General features: G+C 50.0%; 6 protein-coding genes across 7 annotated transcripts in view; 2 read left to right on the top strand and 4 right to left on the bottom strand.

Annotated features, from left to right (window-relative positions):
• Positions 1-2,332: 2,332 nt before the first annotated feature.
• LOC6591277 (ribonuclease Z, mitochondrial) lies at positions 2,333-4,875 on the bottom strand. Its single transcript, XM_026985195.1, has 2 exons — positions 3,628-4,875; positions 2,333-3,573 (listed from the first exon to the last, which is right to left on the bottom strand). The coding sequence occupies exons 1-2, from the start codon at positions 4,841-4,843 to the stop codon at positions 2,498-2,500; spliced, it is 2,292 nt and encodes a 763-aa protein (XP_026840996.1). The 5' UTR covers positions 4,844-4,875; the 3' UTR covers positions 2,333-2,497.
• Positions 4,876-5,567: 692 nt separating this feature from the next.
• Positions 5,568-6,576, top strand: LOC6591276 (cell growth-regulating nucleolar protein). The gene has a single exon (XM_002016456.2). It carries the CDS (start codon positions 5,634-5,636, stop codon positions 6,495-6,497), a length of 864 nt encoding a protein of 287 aa, XP_002016492.1. The 5' UTR covers positions 5,568-5,633; the 3' UTR covers positions 6,498-6,576.
• A 33-nt stretch (positions 6,577-6,609) lies between these two features.
• On the bottom strand, positions 6,610-7,569 carry LOC6591131. Its single transcript, XM_002016455.2, has 4 exons — positions 7,494-7,569; positions 7,092-7,205; positions 6,882-7,038; positions 6,610-6,827 (listed from the first exon to the last, which is right to left on the bottom strand). The coding sequence occupies exons 1-4, from the start codon at positions 7,551-7,553 to the stop codon at positions 6,625-6,627; spliced, it is 534 nt and encodes a 177-aa protein (XP_002016491.2). The 5' UTR covers positions 7,554-7,569; the 3' UTR covers positions 6,610-6,624.
• A 1,704-nt stretch (positions 7,570-9,273) lies between these two features.
• On the top strand, positions 9,274-17,165 carry LOC6591130 (nidogen-1). The gene is made up of 11 exons (XM_026985978.1): positions 9,274-9,919; positions 11,992-12,471; positions 12,538-13,923; positions 13,985-14,252; positions 14,382-14,524; positions 14,580-14,989; positions 15,055-15,212; positions 15,819-16,073; positions 16,132-16,306; positions 16,367-16,651; positions 16,705-17,165. Exons 1-11 carry the CDS (start codon positions 9,677-9,679, stop codon positions 16,967-16,969), a joined length of 4,068 nt encoding a protein of 1,355 aa, XP_026841779.1. The 5' UTR covers positions 9,274-9,676; the 3' UTR covers positions 16,970-17,165.
• Positions 15,144-15,682, bottom strand: LOC113565129. Its single transcript, XM_026985979.1, has one exon. The coding sequence runs from the start codon at positions 15,611-15,613 to the stop codon at positions 15,254-15,256; it is 360 nt and encodes a 119-aa protein (XP_026841780.1). The 5' UTR covers positions 15,614-15,682; the 3' UTR covers positions 15,144-15,253.
• Positions 17,166-17,285: 120 nt separating the features above from the next.
• Positions 17,286-20,134, bottom strand: part of LOC6591129 (potassium channel subfamily T member 1) — a 56,565-nt gene continuing 53,716 nt past the window's right edge. For both annotated transcript variants that reach the window (XM_026986906.1, XM_026986908.1), the window contains 2 exons: positions 19,275-19,463; positions 17,286-19,215 (listed from right to left, as the gene is read on the bottom strand). In XM_026986906.1, the coding sequence (XP_026842707.1) occupies positions 18,928-19,215; positions 19,275-19,463 (477 nt within the window). In that variant the 3' untranslated portion in view covers positions 17,286-18,927. The remainder of the gene's footprint in view (positions 19,216-19,274; positions 19,464-20,134) is intronic.

Genomic DNA, 20,134 nt, shown 5'->3' with positions numbered 1-20,134 from the left:
TGGCTAAACTGTGGCAGTCACTTGCTGTCCTGATGCGAGCCATAGCCATGATGCCGCTGCTGTGTCGCTGAGTCGACAATGTGGTGTCCCGCCCGGTACAACAGGGAACAGTGGTCGACGGCGGAATTGTTGGTTCACGACCACGGAAAATAATGTCAGCCCATAAAACCCATCGTATCCCAGCAGGACAGAAGCGCACGCCTTGCTAAATCCAAACCTAACAAGCCATCGTCATCCTTCGACCTGGCCATCGACAACTATCTCAAGGACTTTGGCTGTGGCAACCAAGGGAGGAGCTACGTGGGCTACTAGACTCTAGATATATGTCGTTATTATTAGGTTTAAGGATATATGCGTCAATATATTTATATAGTAGATACAAATGTATTCAACTTGTTTATTTATTAATACTAAGCTAAGTTATGATGATTAAAACTATTGAAAAATCATCCTTGCTGTATCCTGTATGGGGGGAACTATCCCGATTACAAAAAGGCGTGGCACTCCCAGATCGGTTCTCAAATATCGGAGAAAACTAAATATTTTAGAATGGGGAATTTGTCCTTGATCCTTCATAAGGACTCCATTAAATCAGGGACATTTTTTTGATCACAGGAAGCCGTCGCACGTCCCGATCGGGCCACGAATAGCCGAGAAAACTTAATATGTATGGTTGGGGTTGTTGGAGTCCTTACCGAAGGACCAAGGACTTTTTTCTGATTACTGCGAGCTATGGCACGCCCCGATCGGGCCACAAATAAGGGAGAAAATACGATTTGTATATCTGGAAAAAATGTCCTGCATCCTTGGTCCTTGATAAGGAATACTTTCAACTTGCGATCGATCAAATGGCCAAAATCAAGAATTTCAGATCTGGGATACCAGGCGAACAGAAATCAGCAGAAGGTCGGTGGTTTTTTTTTAAATTACTTTTAATTTAATTTTGGTGTAACGGCGGGCCATTTTGGGCGGCCAAAGAAAGTATGAAAAAACGTAAAGACAAAATTAAAAGGAATTTTAAAAAACCAGCCACCTTCTGCTGATTTCTGTTCGCCTGGTATCCCAGATCTGAAATTCTTGATTTTGGCCATTTGAGCGGTCGCAAGTTGAAAGTTGTTGCTGTACAACAACAAAAATTTCTTGTACAACAATTGACAACAATTTTTTTTTGTTTTATCCGTTATTTGTCTCCCGTTCCAGGCTTTCGACGGCTTCCCGTGCTCGGAATAGCTTCCTTGAGCTTATGTATTCCTTATCAAGGACCAAGGATGCAGGACATTCTCTCCAGATATACAAATCGTATTTTCTCCCTTATTTGTGGCCCGATCGGGGCGTGCCATAGCTCGCAGTAATCAGAAAAAAGTCCTTGGTCCTTCGGTAAGGACTCCAACAACCCCAACCATACATATTAAGTTTTCTCGGCTATTCGTGGCCCGATCGGGACGTGCGACGGCTTCCTGTGATCAAAAAAATGTCCCTGATTTAATGGAGTCCTTATGAAGGATCAAGGACAAATTCCCCATTCTAAAATATTTAGTTTTCTCCGATATTTGAGAACCGATCTGGGAGTGCCACGCCTTTTTGTAATCGGGATAGTTCCCCCCATACAGGATACAGCAAGGATGATTTTTCAATAGTTTTAATCATCATAACTTAGCTTAGTATTAATAAATAAACAAGTTGAATACATTTGTATCTACTATATAAATATATTGACGCATATATCCTTAAACCTAATAATAACGACATATATCTAGAGTCTAGTAGCCCACGTAGCTCCTCCCTTGGTTGCCACAGCCAAAGTCCTTGAGATAGTTGTCGATGGCCAGGTCGAAGGATGACGATGGCTTGTTAGGTTTGGATTTAGCAAGGCGTGCGCTTCTGTCCTGCTGGGATACGATGGGTTTTATGGGCTGACATTATTTTCCGTGGTCGTGAACCAACAATTCCGCCGTCGACCACTGTTCCCTGTTGTACCGGGCGGGACACCACATTGTCGACTCAGCGACACAGCAGCGGCATCATGGCTATGGCTCGCATCAGGACAGCAAGTGACTGTCACAGCCCAGCCAGGAGTCATCCCTTGGACATCCCGAGAGGACGAGGAGCTACGGCGGAATTACCTGCAGTGGATGTACCGACGGCGAACGATCTGGAAAGGCAGAGAAAACAGCCTGGAACACAATGGAGAGGGCCATAGGACCACAGCCCCGCGGGACAGGAATCATGTTCTTCTGCGACATGTTCGGTCTATGAACCGGCACGGCACATATATATACTACACTGATCCAATGCAAGTGTGCAAGCATTATCCGGGGTATATCTAACAAAATTTCAGAGTATATACAATAAATATATTCTTGATTTGGGTTACATTTAACAGGCCACAGAATTATACCACCTGATGACAGAGGTTTACTCACTATTTCCTTAAGATTAGTTTAACAGTAGCTCAGTAAATACTTCCACCATTTTTCCTGCTAGAGTTACCTTTCAATCACGTTTGGGCCAACTTCCGTTTTCGCTCCTGCTTGAGCTCTCGCTTGACAGCCCGCTGTTCCAGTTCCTCGGTGTACTCTGCATACATGGCCAGAAGCGCGGGATAGAGCTTGTGGTACTCCTGGAGGTCTTCCAGAGTCACCTGCATGTTGTCGAAGGCGATGGCCACCTGTTGCATGTCCTCCACGCTGGGTAGTCGCGGGCACTTGGCGTAGCGCTGCGAGAAATGGGTGAGGATTGTGTGCTTGGCTCCCATGTTGCGTCCCTGCTGGATGGCCTGGGAGATGGTGCTGTGCGTCTTGATGCGCGCCTCCTCCTCCAGGTCGTCCTCCATGGTGGCCTCGTGAATGAGAACTGTAGAGTTGCGCCCCAGCTCAATCAGGTCCAGGCAAGGCATGGTGTCGCCGCTGTAGGTGATCTTGACGGGCTCGCCATCGTGATGCGCCTTCAGGGTGAGGCTCACGCCAAAGGAGTTGGTACAGTGCCTGACCAGGCAGGTGGCAATGGCAGTTATGCCCAATGGTTCCACTGCCTCTCCAGTCAGGGGACCCGCCAAGAGATCTCCATTGCCCACCAAAGTGTACGCATCCTCAATCTCCTCGATCTGGCGGTGGTAAAACTCCAGCCATGGCTCGATCTGGCGCGGCGCAAGTAGGAGAAGCGGAGTTGCCTTCGGGGCCAGCTGTCTGCGCTCCCTTAGCAGTCCAATCAATCCAATGTGATGATCCGCGTGCAGGTGGGACACGTACACAGCCTGCAGCTGGCGGAGTACCTCTACGGCCCTAGCGCTGCCGTATAGGCGCACAATCTGTCCATAGGTTCCCTCGCCGCAGTCGAGCAACATGAAGGCCTCCGCCGCAGTCTGGATCAGAATTGAGCTGACGTTGCGCGTCTTGTTGGGAATGCAGGAGCCCGTGCCCAGGAAGATGATCCTTGGGTAGCTGCTGGCGGCGGACGATGGGAAGTCGGTTTCCGCCTTTAGCTTAGCCAGCAGCTCCGTAAAGCCGGGCACGGCATGAGTCTCCTTGACGTACTCCTCTGGTGTAAGCTTGGCCGCCAGGGTTTGGTCCAGTCCTGTTCGAAATACAATGAGATAGAAATAACGAATATATCTGCAGTGGTACTCACCCTTTTTGGGACGCAGATGGAAGCTCGTCATAGACACCACGCCCTGCTCCGTTTCTGTGCTTGCATCAACCCCGCCTTCGGGATCTGCCTCATCCAGCTTGGTTTTCTTCAGGTTCAGGCTAAGATTCTGACTCTGGCAGGGGAACTGCTCTCCCAGGAGGGGAAATATCCGAGGAGCCAGCTGGTGCAGCTGATGCTGGATACGGTGGGCGGCCGCATAGCCGGAGAATTGATTGTGCGGGGAACTCAGGTAGATATGCTGCGTGCCTGGCGAGAAATGGTTTCGCAGAAATTTCTGATATTTCTGGCAGGTGGAGACTTCGTGCGGCGTAAAGTGCACCACCAAGCACACCTCAGTGAGCTGCTGTTCGCCCAGATCTTTGATGGTCTTGGCATGGGAAAGCAGACCGGGAAGGTAATCCTCGCAGGGCACATCCAGGAACACAAAAGAGAGCGCCGTTTCGCCAGGCTCCGTGACATCCACGGATCGAACTATCTGGCCATCGGGGAGTGTGATGTCCTGGCCGTTCTTTAGCTGCCCCAGTAGCGGGCCTGGCGGGACGCCCTTCTCAACACACTTGACCAAGTTGAGGGCACCCGGACGAGGTTTCAGCTGGCAGATGTAGTTGATTACGGTCTTCTCAGGGTTCTCCACGCTATCCAGCGGCAGGGACGTCACCTTCAGAATGGAGTCCTCAAAGCAGCTGCCGGCGGTGCAGTCGACCGTCTGCATTTGAAGATTCTTGAGCACGACGAAGCGCCGCATCGACTGCAGCATAGTGGAGAGGTGCGACGGCCCGTGCAGGCCCACACTACGCACGCCGGCATCCTGAATCGTTAGCGCCAGGCCAGGTAGACCGCCCACAGCCGCCCACGTGTTGCGTGTCACGAAGATCTGCTCCAGGCGCGACAGCCGCGTCTTGTACTCGTGGGCCAGCCGCTGGGTGCCTTCGCCGCAGTTGAACAGGTAGCGGGACTGGTCCGTGAACAGATAGACGGCACTGGGGGAACCGTTGGCCCCGGCGCCGAGCACCTGAAGGTTCACCGTGCCGGGCACCACCGAAGCCAGCTTCTTGCGCAGCACATTCGGTTCTCGCTCGTACTTGGGGCCCGTCAACGGATCCGTGGCCGAGGCAATGGCGGCCACAGAGCTGCTCATCTTCAGATTTCGTAGTGTTCCATAAAGCGGGGCCCTCGCTAATTTCAACAAAATCATTCGTATTTCGTTCGACGCGGAACTGACTTTGGTCGCGTGTTGGGCCGATGAACAGCTGTTCAGATCCTCTGAAATATACCGTAAATATACTGACGAATTCAAGTTCTATTCTCCATATTCCTCGTTTTTGATATTCCGTCTATTATTACTCGCTAGATAGAACTCTTAGTCCGGCCCACATAATTTAATCCCATTGATGAACAAATTTGCAACAGGACTAACTACTTTTAAGTACTCCCTTTTATTGTATTTTGACTAAAACAGCCGCTATTGTGTCATGTCATTGAAGACTTGTTGCTTGTCAACCGGCCTATTTTGTAAATTTAATACGATGAATTGTTTAAAACTTAATTAATATAGAAACCAATTCTTGGTCTCTGTAAAGAGCGAAATTTCTAATTCCTGCGTATGGAAGTTTCTACAGTAGTAGTTTAATTGTATTATTTTTAAGAAATATATAAAAAATATATTTAAACGGTAACAAAGAACATTTTTTTTTTCTACATGGCACCTACACAGTGATGATTTCGTCCCTCAGACACCTGGCGAAAAAAAAGTGATCTACAACTTTTTACAGTAATGCTATAGCCATTTCTACATGATTTTTACATGAATTCAATTTACGCGCACTCGCTGCAGCCCTGGCAATCATGTGGATCAACACTGAAGTGTTGGTATTATCAGTCGAATAGAGAGCTGCCACACTAATCTCCACGTGCGTTTGTTTGGCCTGTGCCGCTAAATTTATTCGAATTTCTTAAAAAAAGTAACTGGAAAACCCCGCCTGGAAATGGTATTCTTCACGTGCAACATATGCGGCGAGTCCGTGAAGAAGCCATCGGTGGAGAAGCACTACCAGACTCGGTGCCGCGGAAACGAGAAGAACGTTTCCTGCATGGACTGCCTCAAAGACTTTTACGGCGAGGAGTACGTTGCCCACACGAAGTGCATCTCAGAGGCCCAGAAGTATGCCAACCAAAGTCAGAGCTTTGTGGTCAAGGAGTCGCGGAACAAGAATGCCCAAAAGCAGGAGAGCTGGATGGACATCATTCGCGCCATACTCGACAGCAGCGAATACAACCTGACGCCGGCCCTGCGCACGGCCTTCCAGCGGCTGCAGAGCGTCGACAATGTTCCCCGGAAGAGGGCCAAGTTCGAAAACTTTGTGGGCAACTGCATGCGCATGCCCCGACAGCAGGCCACCCAGGTGTGGGACATACTCGAGAAGGAGCTCAACAAGATGAAGGAGGCCAAGCAGGAGCAGCTGGCCCAGGCCAAAGCAGCCAGGGAGGCGGCTCAGAATGGCAAGGCCGAAAAGAAGGACGAAAAGGAGCAGCTAGAGACGGACGCTCCTCCCAAGAAAAAGTCAAAGGTGGCAGCTGATGCAGAAGTAGAAGCCGCTCCTGAGGAATCCGAAAACACCAACAGCAACGATTTTGATTGGACCACGCAATTGTCGAAGATCGTGTCCAAGCAAGCTGACGGCATCTATCTGGAGAAGCTGAAAAAGAAACTGCTGAAAAAGTACTCCAAACACGTCTCGGTCGAGGAGCTGAGCGAAAAGCAGGCGAAGAAGTTCCACAAACGGTTCGACAAGCAACTGAAACTGTGTGCGACGCTGCGGCTAGATGGGGACCTGGTCAAGTCGTGCTAGCATCCATGGAAGTTATACATAGGTTAATTATAGCGATGGATCAAGAGTGGGGAAATAAATGTTGTAAGCTGAACGCAAATCTTCCCATGTTCATCTTTTTATTTCACTCCGGATCACTTTAGGATATTTACTTCAGGGACTGCTTGCATTGGCGCAGCTGGTTGCGGGTCTCCACGCACTGCGGCGTCTGATGGAAGCGCTTGGCCGGGCAGTTGAGGATCATCTCGTTGGCCACACACTCTATGACAAGACCGGCAAACGGATGGCATCCGAAACTAGCCATGCGCTTGGCCAGCAACTTAACGCTCTTGTGGGGCAGCAACGAGAGGGCTGAAAAGAAGATGGATCAGCAAATCTGACTAGATGAAACTATTGGCAACCCACCGTGTTTTTCGCACTGGCTGTATGTCTGATAGAGCAGTGCCTCATCCTCATCGTTGGCCAGTTCGCTCTCCAAATGTTCACGAACCGCTGCGAGATCCAGCGACTGGCGATTGCTGCCCACGAAATCGGTGCTATTGAAAGTGCATTCGGCGGTGCACTGGATAAAGAGCTGATCATGGGCTTTGGTCAGATGCGGCAGGCCGTACTCACAAACATGTACGTCTGCTCCTCCTGATCCGTCCTGTAGTGGATCTTCTCGTGCCACTCCATCTGGCAGTGGCTGAAATGGGGGCTTTCGTCGTGCAGATCGCAGCAAAAGTCGTGCTGCAATGATAAAATCAATGAGAAAGGCAACTTCGACCTTAGAACTTATATACCCTTGAAGATAGATGAAGACCTATAATAATTAGCTTCTGTAAAATGTTCTCCCCCTTTCTATTCTGTCTCGTCAGAATAGGATGTATGTCCTACCAACCCGTAGGTCTCCATTGGTCTCTAACAATATGTGTATACATATAGCCCCTTACCCTAGCTTTTGGTTTAAATTGTGTCCAGACATTCGAAACCGTTGGAACGTTTAGATTTCGCACAGAAGATGTAAGTTGGGCTCACCATTGTATCGATGGAATTCAGTTCGCAATCCTCGTCCAGTTCAGGGGCGGGGTTGGCCATCGCCCAGCCGCAGCAGAGGAGTAGCCAAAGTGCGTCCACGGCCACCCGTTGGAGTCTCATGTTCCGATTCGCTTTGGGTGGCGATGAGTGGGGCGGGGGCTTTTATAGTTCGGTTTTCAGTCCAGAGTTCTCAGAGTGGAAGTGTAATTTGGCGTAAAATTTGATGGTTTTTAATTTGTGGCTTAATTTACTTGTTTAATTATTCCAGCCAAAGTGCGGCATCATGTGATCATGAGTTTGCTGTCTGCAGACTGCATCACGGGTGCAGTGGCAGCGTCGTCGTTCCGCTCCAGTTCCTGGAACGCATTTCCCTTCCATGCCCATGCGGCAGCACTCGAAGATAAATGATGAAAAGGCGAAGGCATCCATCACCGATCAAGCGGGGCACAATGTTCAACGCTTCCAAATATAGCAAAAATATGGTAGACTGCCGAAACACGCACTTTCTTGTTGGACATGCCCACGGCAACGATGATGACGATGCCTCACAAATGCATGCGGAAGCATTGCATTGCCTCATGCCCGCCATCCCATCCCCCGTACATCCCACGTCCATTCCGTCTGTTTTCAGCTGCAACTAATTAACCGATAAATACATCATAAATAGTCAAACTGCCGCTCCCTGCACTCCACCTCCAGCTCCAGCTCCAGCTCCATATCCAGTTCCTCGGCAACACACGATCGTCATCAGTCAAGGCGCAGACGTTGCGTCGCTGCCGCTGCCTCAGAAGTCCCCATTTGTTTATTTTTGACTCGCACAACAGAACTCCGGAATGGAGGATGGGTTGGAATGGGGAATGGGTGTGGATTCTATGTCTGTGTGCCAGGCAGAGGCTCCATTTCGATATGGCGGCGCTTCACGGTGGCATGCGGTCGCATTAGGGAGTTCGGACGAGATGGGAAATTTAGGGGCAAGAGCAATCAAGCGGCACGTGCCGCCTGAAGTTCATTTCGTAGGAATTGGAACGCCGTAACTAACTGGGCGCATCCGTGTTTGGTCGGAAACCCAGCCCAGCCTAGAAAAACCTTTGGTCCTCTGTCTATGGGTAAAAAGTATTTCTCTATATTTTCTTTTGATTCTAAGTTTCATTCTGGGAGGGGATTTAGTAGATGTTCGTGAAATGGTATGACGATTAATTCTTATAATATTTGAATATTTCCCCGATGGGCTGCCAAAGTATTCCATAAATGAGTACTCGCAACATTCCGATTCCATGCTGAGAGTGGGGTGCCGTTCATGAGATTTCTGTGGATGGAAAACAGGGAATTTTTATAATACACCTACATATTTGTTGTAGGTTGTTTCTGCTGAAAGCTAAGAAAACCTTAAAAAATTAGTATTTAAAAAATCTCTAAAATCGCAAAAAATAAAAATGTGATTCCGTGCTTTTGTTTCTACGAGCATATATAGTACATAAAATAAAATCATTCATCGGCATGTCGCGCTCTCTGTATCTTCTGGAGTTTGTGGATTCTATTCGAAGGGCAAGAATTAAACCGAAGCATTCTGTCCCAAGGCAATTGGAGCAGCCTGCCTGGAGGCAACACTGCCTGCAGCACTCGCGCTATGTGGCATCCACACACAGGGAAACGGGAACGGAACGGACACACACTCGCACGCACACAGCGAGCGCTGTGCCGCATGTAACGGTTAGACGAGCACCGACCCGACCCGAAGAATCCACAGGGCAGCAGCGGCGAGAGTCAATCGAAATTCTGTTGTCAAAGCGTGCGGTTCGTTCGGTCTCGCCCGCGTGAAGAGCAATCGAAAGCCACAAGGCAAGAAGCAGAAGGAGGCGCAGGAGACAGTCGCCACTTGGAGCGACCAGTTCCAAAAAATCTGACAAACTATAGGCACTCATAGCCATAGACATAGGCATAGACGTGAATATAGAAAATAGTCTACGCAGATAGTGCGGTGCGGCCAGTGGCACTTTATTTATAAATCCTCTATATTTTTGGATCAAACTTGGGGCGAAAGCAAAAGTGTTAAGAATTCGGTCCCGTCTCGGTTTTGTGTGTGCTGCGTGTCCGTGTGAAAATGCCGTTGGCAAAATTGTGAAATCCTCTCGAGTAAAAATCCAGTATAGCACTTAATCCATAAACACATAAATCCCGAAACAATGATGTACTTAAGCAACAAACTGTGTTCCTGGCTGCTGCTGGTGGTGTGCTGCAGCTCCATCCTGGTCAGCGCTCAGTACGAACACTATCTGGACAGCCTGCGCTCCAATGAGCTGTACGAGTTCGTCGACGACGGCTCCTCGGGCAGCATCCAGTTCCTGCCCAAGGGCGACAGCGAACGCACCCTCCTGCAACTGGAGCAGCCCATCAGCTTCTATGGCGAGCAGTACGAGCAGCTCTATGTGAGTAGTGTGTTTCCGGTGCCCCATTTTAGATTCCAGAATTCAGGTTACAAAGTATCTCGAAGATTGTGCACTGCGCTGAATGAATTTTTTTTGCAGTTTCCGATAAGACATCCACGTCCATCCCCGATCCCCCATCCGCCTCGATCGCTGATAATCGATGAGCGGTCAATCATTATGCAAATATTCAACAGTTCAATAGTTTCTTGCTTATAGTCAGTAAGGCGGGCAGGCAGTCATTCTATTTCGGTTGATAGAGCATGCTTTGTTGTGTTGCGAGTATTTATAGACGACATTAATTTTCGGCAAAACATGACAGGAGGACGGACATCGATTTCCACACACCACACAGCACCCACGAGCGTCAAAATTTACATCTATGTCTTTCGATACGAGTCGAGGTATCGCACATGTACAATTTACACGCTCTTGAGGGTGGTCCATACCGAAAGCCTAGGCGAACCGGACCCCCATCCCATTGATGTCGCTGTGCCGCCTTGGCCATCTGCCAAAGTTCCTGAGCATTTCGGTTCTGAGTGGTATTCAGCATTTGGCATCGAGAATTATGAGTTCTCCGCGTCGAGAGTGCGAGAGTGTCGCCTATTTTTGAACCGTATTTGTCTTTTCTCTTTTGTTGTTGCTGTGCTTTGTATTTGTTAGTTAATTAACTGAATTTATGTGTCTGACGTGGAAAAATAGCACGCGGCACAGAATCGGAACGCCGCCTTTTATTATGGCCAAAGGAATACATAAATTTCATTGGAATTCCTGCCGGAGTAGTCGCGAAGAAGTGTCAGACAGCAGCTCCAAAGCGTTCGACTTTAATTATTGCCGGAGCCAATCCAAAATCATATAAATAGATTCGTCATATTCCCCATTCCAATCGTCAATTATCGTGTGAATAACCGGAGAGGTTAGATACTTTCGAAAGTTCAGACATAGGTATACACATATAGTAATCGTACATATTATATTCATGATAAGAATTTGTTTGCCAGCACATTGCAATTTTCGAATATCAAAAGAGACTAAGCTCCGCATATTTCTATTTTGTTAATTCTTTCGGTTGTCAGATTATTTTTTAGGGATTACTCATTTTTCTCCTGGTATGTTCTCGCTGTGAAACATTGGTAGCGGCTCTTAAGCTGTTCTGTTAGACGATTAAGGAATTTTGGACTGTCTTTCACTGGAAAACAAATGTGATCACAAGCAAAAGCCTGCCACAGACTCTTAACATTTACCAAATTGCGTAGAAACAACAAACATGGAGAGCTCCAATTGTGGCATCCCCTTGAAGATCTTGGAATCTGTACAGCTACAAATCACCTGCCAAGATGCCGAAATTCCTAGCGCCCCAGCAGATTCCTTGCTTTGGCAACCATTTGCCAGTCCAGGCACATTGCAACACATTGCCAACGGCCCGCAGAGATGAAGTGCACCCGTGGTGCCGGCTATCTGGAGGAGCAACAGTGCAATCTGATTTATGCATGGGGCCTGTCAGCGCTTTAGAGCCACATTTCGAACACCTGTGTTCCAAATCCATTCTGCTAGAAACAAAATTGTTGTTTATTTAGAACAATGCATCGCTGGATATGCTCGAGAGGATGGAGAATGAAGAGTGGCGGAGTGGTGTTGGGGATGGGGTTGGGTAATGGTAATGTTGATGCTGATGCTGATGAAGTTGCAACTGAAGTAGGCAAAACTAGATCGAACTAATTCCAGCCAGAGGAGTGCGGATGTGGATGCTTCTGGGGAGGGACTCAATTAGTTAGAGGGCGATCGTCTCAGATCACTTATCGCATCCCTTCAAATGATCATTTGCCGCCTTGTTAATGGTTTGTTGGTGTTTGCTTTCCGCCATGAGAACAATTCCCGTTCGGAGTTAAGTGGCCCGTTAGCACTTCACGGTGATGGGATGGGATGGGATGGGATGGGATGGAATGGGATGGCAGGGGAGGCGGCGGAGAGGGCTCTTTGAAGTGCCATATGGAAGCCAAGTACTGCCACTTGAACCGATTGTGATCCCTGATGCGCACTTCCTAATTTCCTTTGCCTCCGTTTCCTTTACACAGATCAATACCAATGGAATCCTGACGTTCAACGTGGAATTCCCCGAGTACTTGAACCAGCCTTTCCCACTCGAGTACCCCTCGATAGCCGCCTTCTACTCGAACGTGGACACATCAAACAGCGGGGATGAGACCTCCGTCTCCCTATTCCAGACCAAAGACCCTGCCACCCTGGACAGAGCCTCGCAGCTGGTGCGCTACGCCTTCAGCGAACAGGCCGCGTTCGAGGCGGAACAGGTGGTTGTGGCCACTTGGCAGAACGTAGGCTACTTCGACTCCAAGACGGACAAAGTGAACACCTTCCAGGTGGCCCTGATAGCCAATGAGCAGCAGACCTTCGTGCAGTTCATCTACCCGGAGGGCGGCCTCAACTGGCTCCAGGGCGAGTCGTTGGGCAATGGACTGCCCGATATCCGCGCTCAGGCTGGATTCGTAGCTGAGGACGGACGTTACTACAGCCTCAACGGATCCGGATCGGAGAATGTAAGTTCAAGAGAGTACCTGTTCGGGGGAGATCGCTCTCTAATTGTATTCTGTTAACTGTTTTAGGCCCGTTTCCTTAGCGAGAGCACCAACCTGGGAGTGTCCGGAGTCTGGCTGTTCGAGGTGGCTCCGGTGGCAGCACAGCAGAGCGTGCGGGCCCCCGACAACGCCGAGACGCGCACAGAGTCGCCTGCTTTGGCCCAGAGCTGCCACGCTCTTGGACATCAGTGCCACGACAAGGCTCAATGCCACGACAAGGCCGAGGGATACTGCTGCGCCTGTGAGCCGGGCTTCTACGGAAACGGAAAGGCTTGTCTGGCCAACGACCTGCCCATCCGGGTGACGGGCACGCTCTCAGGCGAGTTAAATGGCCGGCCAGTCGACGAGCAGGCCAAGCTGCAATCATACGTTGTCACCACCGATGCCAGGTCCTACACGACAATCAATCCGCTGAGCGTGGAGCAGGGAGCTCAGATCCGCCTGATCCTGCCGCTGCTCACGACCGTGCCCTGGCTTTTCGCCAAGTCGGTGAATGGAGCCTCCAATGGCTACCAGCTAACGGGCGGCGACTACGAGCACATCTCGCGCATCCAGTTCGAGTCGGGAGAAACGTTGCACGTAAACCAGACCTTCCAGGGCCTCAACTACTGGGACCAGCTGGCCGTAAAAATCGAAATCTACGGCGAGGTGCCGACCATCCCGTCGGGCGCCACTCTCCACCTGCCCGACTACATCGATGAGTACCGCTTCGTACGGCCCGGAGAGCTGCAATCGGTGCAGACGCACCAGCTTGAGCTGGTGGACGACCAGCGCGTCATCAGCCTCCAGGTGGACCAACGCATCCTGTACCAGAGCTGCCTGCGCGACGACGAGGCGGACCCCTCCGACACCAGCGTCATGCAGAAGGTATCCAAGATCGCCCTGGACTTTGTGGAGCGTGACCAGGCGCTGCGCATAAGCGCCATGAGCAAAATTGGGGTGGACGCGGAGTCCAATGCCTGCACGGACGGAACTGGCCAGTGCGTGGAGAACTCCGTGTGCGTGCCCTATGAGGATACCTACCGCTGCGACTGTCGCCACGGCTACGCGGCCCAGCTGGACGAGCGCGGCCTCGAGGTTTGTGTGGATGTGGACGAGTGCGCCCTGGGTACCCATGTGTGCGACGAGAACGCTCTGTGCGAGAACAACGAGGGCGGATTCACCTGCTTCTGCTCCGAGGGATATCAGGGTAACGGCTACAGGTGCCTGTCCAACAGCAGTGACAGCACCGCCGACAACATCGAGTACTCCACCCCAGCGAACCAGGTTGTCGACGAACCTAGCTCCGAAGCCGATTCCGAGTCTGATGCTAATGCCAATGCCAATCCCGATCCCAATCCCGATCCCAACCCCTATCCCTACCCCTATCCCAGTGAGGAGGAACAAGGGCCCACACATTCTGATGAGTGCTATGTGAGTGAGAGGAGCCCCACCGCTTACTGTCCAATGATTACCTCTCTCACCCTTCTTCCAGCGCTGCTCACCCGATGCCGACTGCTACGAGGGGCGTTGCGCCTGTCGCGAAGGCTTCTCCGGCGATGGGTACCAGTGCTCCAATCTGTGCGGCCATGACGAGGCCTGGGAGCACGGACGCTGCGTTCCCATCCTGCTGGAGCTGGAGGTGGACCCGTCGTGCGATTTTCTTGGCAACTGCCGCTGCCCGGAGGGCTACCTAATCTCCGAAGATGGTCAGATTTGTCGCTATACTCTGGATGCCGATTTGGAGAAGAATGGAGACTTGGGTGAGTGATATCCTTCACAGTTAGGATATGCTTATGGTTGGCTTTCAATCTTAAGGACATAAGAAGATGTTTTACTCCGGACTGTGACTGTATAATTATCCCTATGGCAACTAATGACTCCCTTTATAGTTCCTTGCGATGTGGACGCCAACTGCCATATCAATGCCACTTGTGTCTGGTACGAGCACGAGCTGCGCCACATCTGCACCTGCAACGCCGGCTTCAGCGGCGACGGCTACGCCTGTGAGCCCATCGACGACTCCTGCGCTATTGTAAGTTCTAGTCGATTCCCGATCAAGCAGTCTAGTATACTCCGCCTGCTTCCAGAAACCCGAAATCTGCGACGCCCATGCCACGTGCAACTACAACGACCAACAGGGCAAGTCCGAGTGCGTGTGCGAGCGCCGCTACGAGGGCGATGGATACCGCTGCCAGCTGGCGCCGGAGTGCGAGTCCGCGGAGCACTGCGGGGAGAACGCCTTCTGTGACTCGGGCGTTTGCCAGTGCCAGGAGGACTACGAGCGGGATGTGAGCGACAGGTGTGTGCCGGCCGGCCGTTGCGGGGCCGTCTTCTGTGGCTCCAACGCCATCTGCAAATGGGACTCGGTGCAGAGCGTCCAGTACTGCGACTGCCTCGAGGGCTATCAGGGGGACGCACTGGCGGGGTGCCTGAGCAAACCCACGCCCTGCAACGTGAGGAACACCTGCGGCATCCATGCCACCTGCGAGCCAACCGAGTAAGTTCGGACAGCAGCAGAGCTGGGGGTCATTCGTATATTTTATTTGTATTTTGCGATTCCAGGGATCCTGCGAATTATGAGTGCCAGTGCATCGCCGGCTACCACGGCGACGGCTACGTGTGCATCGAGGAGCAGAACTGCCTCAACAACCCCACGCTCTGCGACATGAACGCCAAGTGCCACTCGACCAACTCCGGCCTGGTCTGCGCGTGCAATCAAGGTGAGTGCTTCGATGCACATTCCGCCTCCACTCCCGAGACATCACTTCTTGGGCGGGGCCACTTCGTTAGCTGCGGCGACCTTCTCCTCGCTGGGGGAGCACGAGTTGAAGAAGCAGAACCCGAATATGGACAGGGCCAGCACCACGTTGAAGTAGCCGTTGTTGCGGTCCCAAGTATGGGGATGCATGAAGAACTCGCGCATCGACGCTAGAGAGGACGAGCCTGGCTTCTTCAGATCTCCGCTCAGGTTCTGTGCGAAGCGACGATCTGCCAAAGTATTGCTCGTAGTCGGTCGGTGCTTCACTCTGGAGCCGGCGGCCTGATTCTGAGTCGAGGATCGCCAGGCGACGCTGCCTCCCAAGCGCGACATCCTCGTGAGCAGAGTCTGCAGAAGACGCATCCTGGCAGATTAAGTAAAGGGTGTCGGAGGAGTCTTTTTTGAATTGAAAATTAAACTGTACAAATTTTGGATTTAGCCAAGAAAAATGTCGGAACTCTGAGTTACGAATGGAGAATGAATGGAGAGAATTGGTAGAGACTACTGGGATCATGACTTTCCAGAGCTACGTACTTAAACAACCCCAATTGCCTTGCCTAAATTCCAGGTTTCTATGGAAACGGCTCCACCTGCTTCGAGCGCCAGCAGCATGACTCGGACTTCCTCATCGTCAGCCAGGGAGTGGTCATTGTCCGAGTACCTCTCAACGGACGAAATGTCCTGCCCATATCGGTGGCCTCGATGGCAATCGGCCTGGACAAGGACTGCGTGGAGGGTCGCGTCTACTGGGGCGACATCTCGGCCAAGAAGATTGTGAGTGCCAAGTACGATGGCACCGACGCCCGTCCCTTCATTACCACGGGTAAGATGGCTTTAACTAGGTCCATGAGAGCTGCGCTTATTTTTTCCTGATCGCTCAGATATCGAGTCTCCTGAGGGCATTGCCATAGATGTCATTTCTCGTCGCCTATACTGGACTGACTCCGTAAAGGACACCATTGAGGTGGCCAGCCTGGACGATCCCACGCTGCGTGCGGTGGTTATCAACAAGCAGCTGGTGAATCCCCGCGGCATTGCCGTGGATCCCTACAGAGAGTAAGCAATGACGACAGACACCCGAAGATCAACATTTCTGACCTTCCTTTTGGTTCACAGGAAACTCTTCTGGTCGGACTGGGACCGCTCCTCGCCCAAGATTGAGTTCTCGGACTTGGACGGCACTGGGCGGGAGCTGCTGCTGGGCCACGATGCTGTCACCCTGCCGAACTCTCTGGTAGTGCTGGAGAACACGGGCGAGCTGTGCTACGCCGATGCGGGAAGCAAGAAAGTGGAGTGCATCCATCCCCAGAACCGCGAGACCCGCACCATCTCCAACGAGCTGTCCTATCCGTTTGGCCTCACCTTCACCCATGATCAGTTTTACTGGACCGACTGGACTACGTGAGAACCTCTTAACATTCAAATGGAAAAGAATTAACCAAGCTATTTTCCAGCAAAAAACTGGAGAGCGTGGATGCCCTGGGTACCCGCCAGAAGCCAATACAGACCCCGTTCTTTGGCAGCCACAAGATGTACGGCATGACGGTCGTGGAGCAGAACTGTCCGCAGTACCAGAGCCCCTGCCAGATCAACAACGGCGGCTGCACAGACGCCCGGCTCTGTCTGGTGAACCGCAAGGCTCCTTCGGGCAAGAGCTGCAAGTGCACCAGCGCCTCCACCGGCTGCAGTCTGCAGCCATCGCCCTATCCCGGCTACTAAGTCAATATTCAACTAAATTGACATTATTTTTCGATACGTATACAGAACCAAAAACACAAAGAAACAATGAGTTAAGAAACGCTAACTAAATTAAATGTACTAACTAGGAATGCCTGTGTGCCATTTTATGTAAAGCTACTCAAAACTTAATAAAATAAAAGTAAGCACCCGGCGTGGGTCTAGAGATTAAACACAACTAAGTAGTCTGATATCCAAGTTTCACTGCTAGATATACAGGATATACAGGAATACAACCTACTATGTTCGGTTTATTATACAGCTCAGAACATGAAATGACTTCGTTCGCAATACAATATTTCCAACTATATATTTTGAGTTTATTGTGAGTTCTGTTCGGCATGCCTTAAAGAGCATCGATAAATATTACAGCAAGTTTATATTCTAGTCCACACTAAAACTCTAATGATGCCAATGCCAGGTGCCAGATGCGGATTAGTTATCTATCTTTTGTACATTGAGACATCGGTTCGATCTAAGTGCTAGTTCTTACACAGATACATTCTCACCTAAGTACATACAGTGGGTATATGAATGCTGGTTTGTACAGATCTATGTAAATAAGTATCTGGTGTGACAGGCATATGCTTAACTAGGCTTTCTTTTGAGACACTGGAATGCATTTCATCTTCCTCACCCTCACCGTCATCGGCAATGTTGAGTAAAATTTCCTTAAAAAACTGCTTTTTGTGCTTTAACTAACATTTTCAAGTGTGTGAGGGGATGTGTGTTTTCTCTAGCTACTACCTATAGAGGCTATATAATTGGGACGTTTCTTCGAAATTCAATTGAGTTGGGGTTGCGTTTCCTAACACTATGCTACTGGGGTGTGTGTGTATAGCTCATGGTATTTGGTACAGTGGCCGACACTCTCGATGTGTCGGCGTTATAGGTATGGTATGGTATGTATGTAAGGTATTTAGGTGGATACTACTCTTAACTATAGAATAACTCTAAGCTCTAGATCCTAGCTTCTGTTGTTTTGCGTTTTCCGTATTCCGTATTCCGTATGGTATTCTTAAGTTTTAATAGTTGTTTTAGTTTTGCTCTTTTAATGCTTCCTTGAATGTTGGTTGGTTCTAATATACAGTGTATATATACAAATTCCTTGCTTCTATATGTATATATAAGTTTTTTGGTTGGTTTCGTAAAGCATTAGAGTATACCAAAGCCCGTTCCAAACTATGTTATGAAAACCGTTTCCTGTTTAGTTTGTTTTTCTTTCATTTGCCTTTGTTTTTACAATTGTGTAAAACAATTCAAAGAGTTTTACAAAACTTGGGATGTTTTTCGTGTGTATGTGTATAGTACATGACATTGATAGCACCTTCAGACAAGTATCTATATGTGGTATATTATATGTATGTGGGAGGAAGTTAAGCCGACCAAAATCCGAATAGGACTTGCATATATGTATGTGGGATATACCTAGGGTACACACAGATACAGGGGCTTGAGAATTTGATAGTTTGCTATGCTCCTCGGATATGCTAGAAACGAATCGGGTACTTAGAACTAGGCTCAGATATATATGTACAGTTAGCCAAATCATCATCCAATCTATCCAATAGTTTAACTACATATCTTGTTCCCAAAACACAATTTGCCTCAACTTTTGTTGCTTGTTGTTTGTTGTTTGTAAAGCATATACTCGTAATTATTCCTATACTATATGCATGTTCCTTATAGACGTTTCTACGCTATGGAAATCTATCGCACTATATCCGTAGCTAAACCCTTCCCTATGCAGGGCTCGTCTAAAAAGGGAGAGGGACTGGGACGCACACCACAGACGTTGGGGGTGGGTTGGTTGGTCTCTCCTAATACTTTTACTCTCAGAACTTATCTCTACGCGTGTGTCTGTGTGTGCCGGCCGTGTTCTATATCCATTTGTTCTTTGACATGGAGGAGCGGAGACGGCGCCCCCACATCAGGTTGTATCATACAATCGTTCCCTGCAGATGCTGCGGCGACGACACCTGCGAAGACTGGGGGCCAAGCGAGTCCTGGGGCTGCAGGGAGCTACCGGCCCCCGATGAGGTGCTGGGTCCTGGCCCCAGGTCAGCCGTGTTGATCGCCAGCGAAGAGCCAGCCCCCAGCATGCCACTAGTTGAGGATCCAGTCCCGGATGGGTTTATGCCGCCGCCGCCACCGCCACCCATCATGCAGGGCACGCCCAGCATGGGTGTGGGCTCCTCTGGCGGGGTGACCTGGAGAGAAATCTGATTCTAGCACAGGCGTTAGTCGTCAATAGGATTCATATGATCTGTGCGCGATTAGAACTTACCTCCATGCCTATGCTGCCATTGAGCGAGATCTTGATGGGGTTGCTGTGATTCGTGGCCTGCATCAGGGTCGTGAAATGGCTGATGCCGATCTCCTCCAGCGAGGACTTTCGCCGGCCATGACTGACGCCCACGCTGGGAAGGCCTTGCCTCAGAGAGGAGGATCGACGCAGCAGTATGTCGTTGTCGATCTGCAAGGACAGAGGAGCAAGGAAATATCCACGCAAGTGTTTGGCGATTAGTGAGGGGAGATAACCCAGCGCAGGTGCTTGTGATACCAACAAAACGCAATTACAATACACATACAAATTGGCTATTCTTGCAGTTGAAGTTGCAGTTGCAGTTGCAGTTACAGTCACTCAAAAAAAAAAGCAAACACAGCGACAAAAATCTAGAATTTCTGCTCGCTCCTGCCGACATACTGATCTACATTTGACTCTGGTTCTGATAGTATTCTGTGGTCTGTGATTCTGGGCCAAGCCCTGCGTTGATACTATGACTAGGGATTGTTGTTGCTGCTGTTGCAGTGGTGTGCTTCTGGATGTTGCCGGTGCTGCTTCTGCTTCTGCCTCTGCCTCTGCTATTGATGTGGCTGCCGTGCTGATCGGTAGAGTGCTCTGCGGCTTAACTTTGATACGAGAATTTTGATGCTCAGTGTGTGAGTGCAATTGCTGGCCCCGAATGGACCGAGCCTCTATGTATTTTGTTGTAGCCAATTTGTTAAAAAAACTTAACTAAGATAACGAGGTGTGTGATGGACTGCGAACTGGAGCTGAAGACCCATGGCCAGCCCAAATTTACATTCCCTAGGACAGCGTCTACACTGCGGCCGCAGGCAAAGCCCAAGGTCTAAGCTTGAATC

Source organism: Drosophila persimilis, unplaced genomic scaffold, assembly GCF_003286085.1.
Source record: "Drosophila persimilis strain 14011-0111.01,24,50 unplaced genomic scaffold, DperRS2 tig00000002-arrow-pilon, whole genome shotgun sequence".
NCBI lineage: Eukaryota > Metazoa > Arthropoda > Insecta > Diptera > Drosophilidae > Drosophila > Drosophila persimilis.
Note: the sequence above shows the minus strand (reverse complement) of the source record. Positions and strands in the feature narration are given on the sequence as shown.

What these genes read in the sequence shown, in the direction of transcription:
- LOC6591277 (XM_026985195.1), bottom strand. Translation starts at nt 4,843, where the DNA reads ATGATTTTGTTGAAATTAGCGAGGGCCCCGCTTTATGGAACACTACGA. An exon ending in CCATCTGCGTCCCAAAAAGG is followed by an intron (nt 3,574 to 3,627) that starts GTGAGTACCACT and finishes TATTTCGAACAG; the next exon opens with GACTGGACCAAACCCTGGCG.
- LOC113565129 (XM_026985979.1), bottom strand. Translation starts at nt 15,613, where the DNA reads ATGCGTCTTCTGCAGACTCTGCTCACGAGGATGTCGCGCTTGGGAGGC.
- LOC6591131 (XM_002016455.2), bottom strand. Translation starts at nt 7,553, where the DNA reads ATGGCCAACCCCGCCCCTGAACTGGACGAGGATTGCGAACTGAATTCC. An exon ending in TGAATTCCATCGATACAATG is followed by an intron (nt 7,206 to 7,493) that starts GTGAGCCCAACT and finishes TTATCATTGCAG; the next exon opens with CACGACTTTTGCTGCGATCT. An exon ending in AGGAGCAGACGTACATGTTT is followed by an intron (nt 7,039 to 7,091) that starts GTGAGTACGGCC and finishes CTCTTTATCCAG; the next exon opens with TGCACCGCCGAATGCACTTT.
- LOC6591276 (XM_002016456.2), top strand. Translation starts at nt 5,634, where the DNA reads ATGGTATTCTTCACGTGCAACATATGCGGCGAGTCCGTGAAGAAGCCA.
- LOC6591130 (XM_026985978.1), top strand. Translation starts at nt 9,677, where the DNA reads ATGATGTACTTAAGCAACAAACTGTGTTCCTGGCTGCTGCTGGTGGTG. An exon ending in GGAGAAGAATGGAGACTTGG is followed by an intron (nt 14,253 to 14,381) that starts GTGAGTGATATC and finishes CTCCCTTTATAG; the next exon opens with TTCCTTGCGATGTGGACGCC. An exon ending in GGTCTGCGCGTGCAATCAAG is followed by an intron (nt 15,213 to 15,818) that starts GTGAGTGCTTCG and finishes CCTAAATTCCAG; the next exon opens with GTTTCTATGGAAACGGCTCC.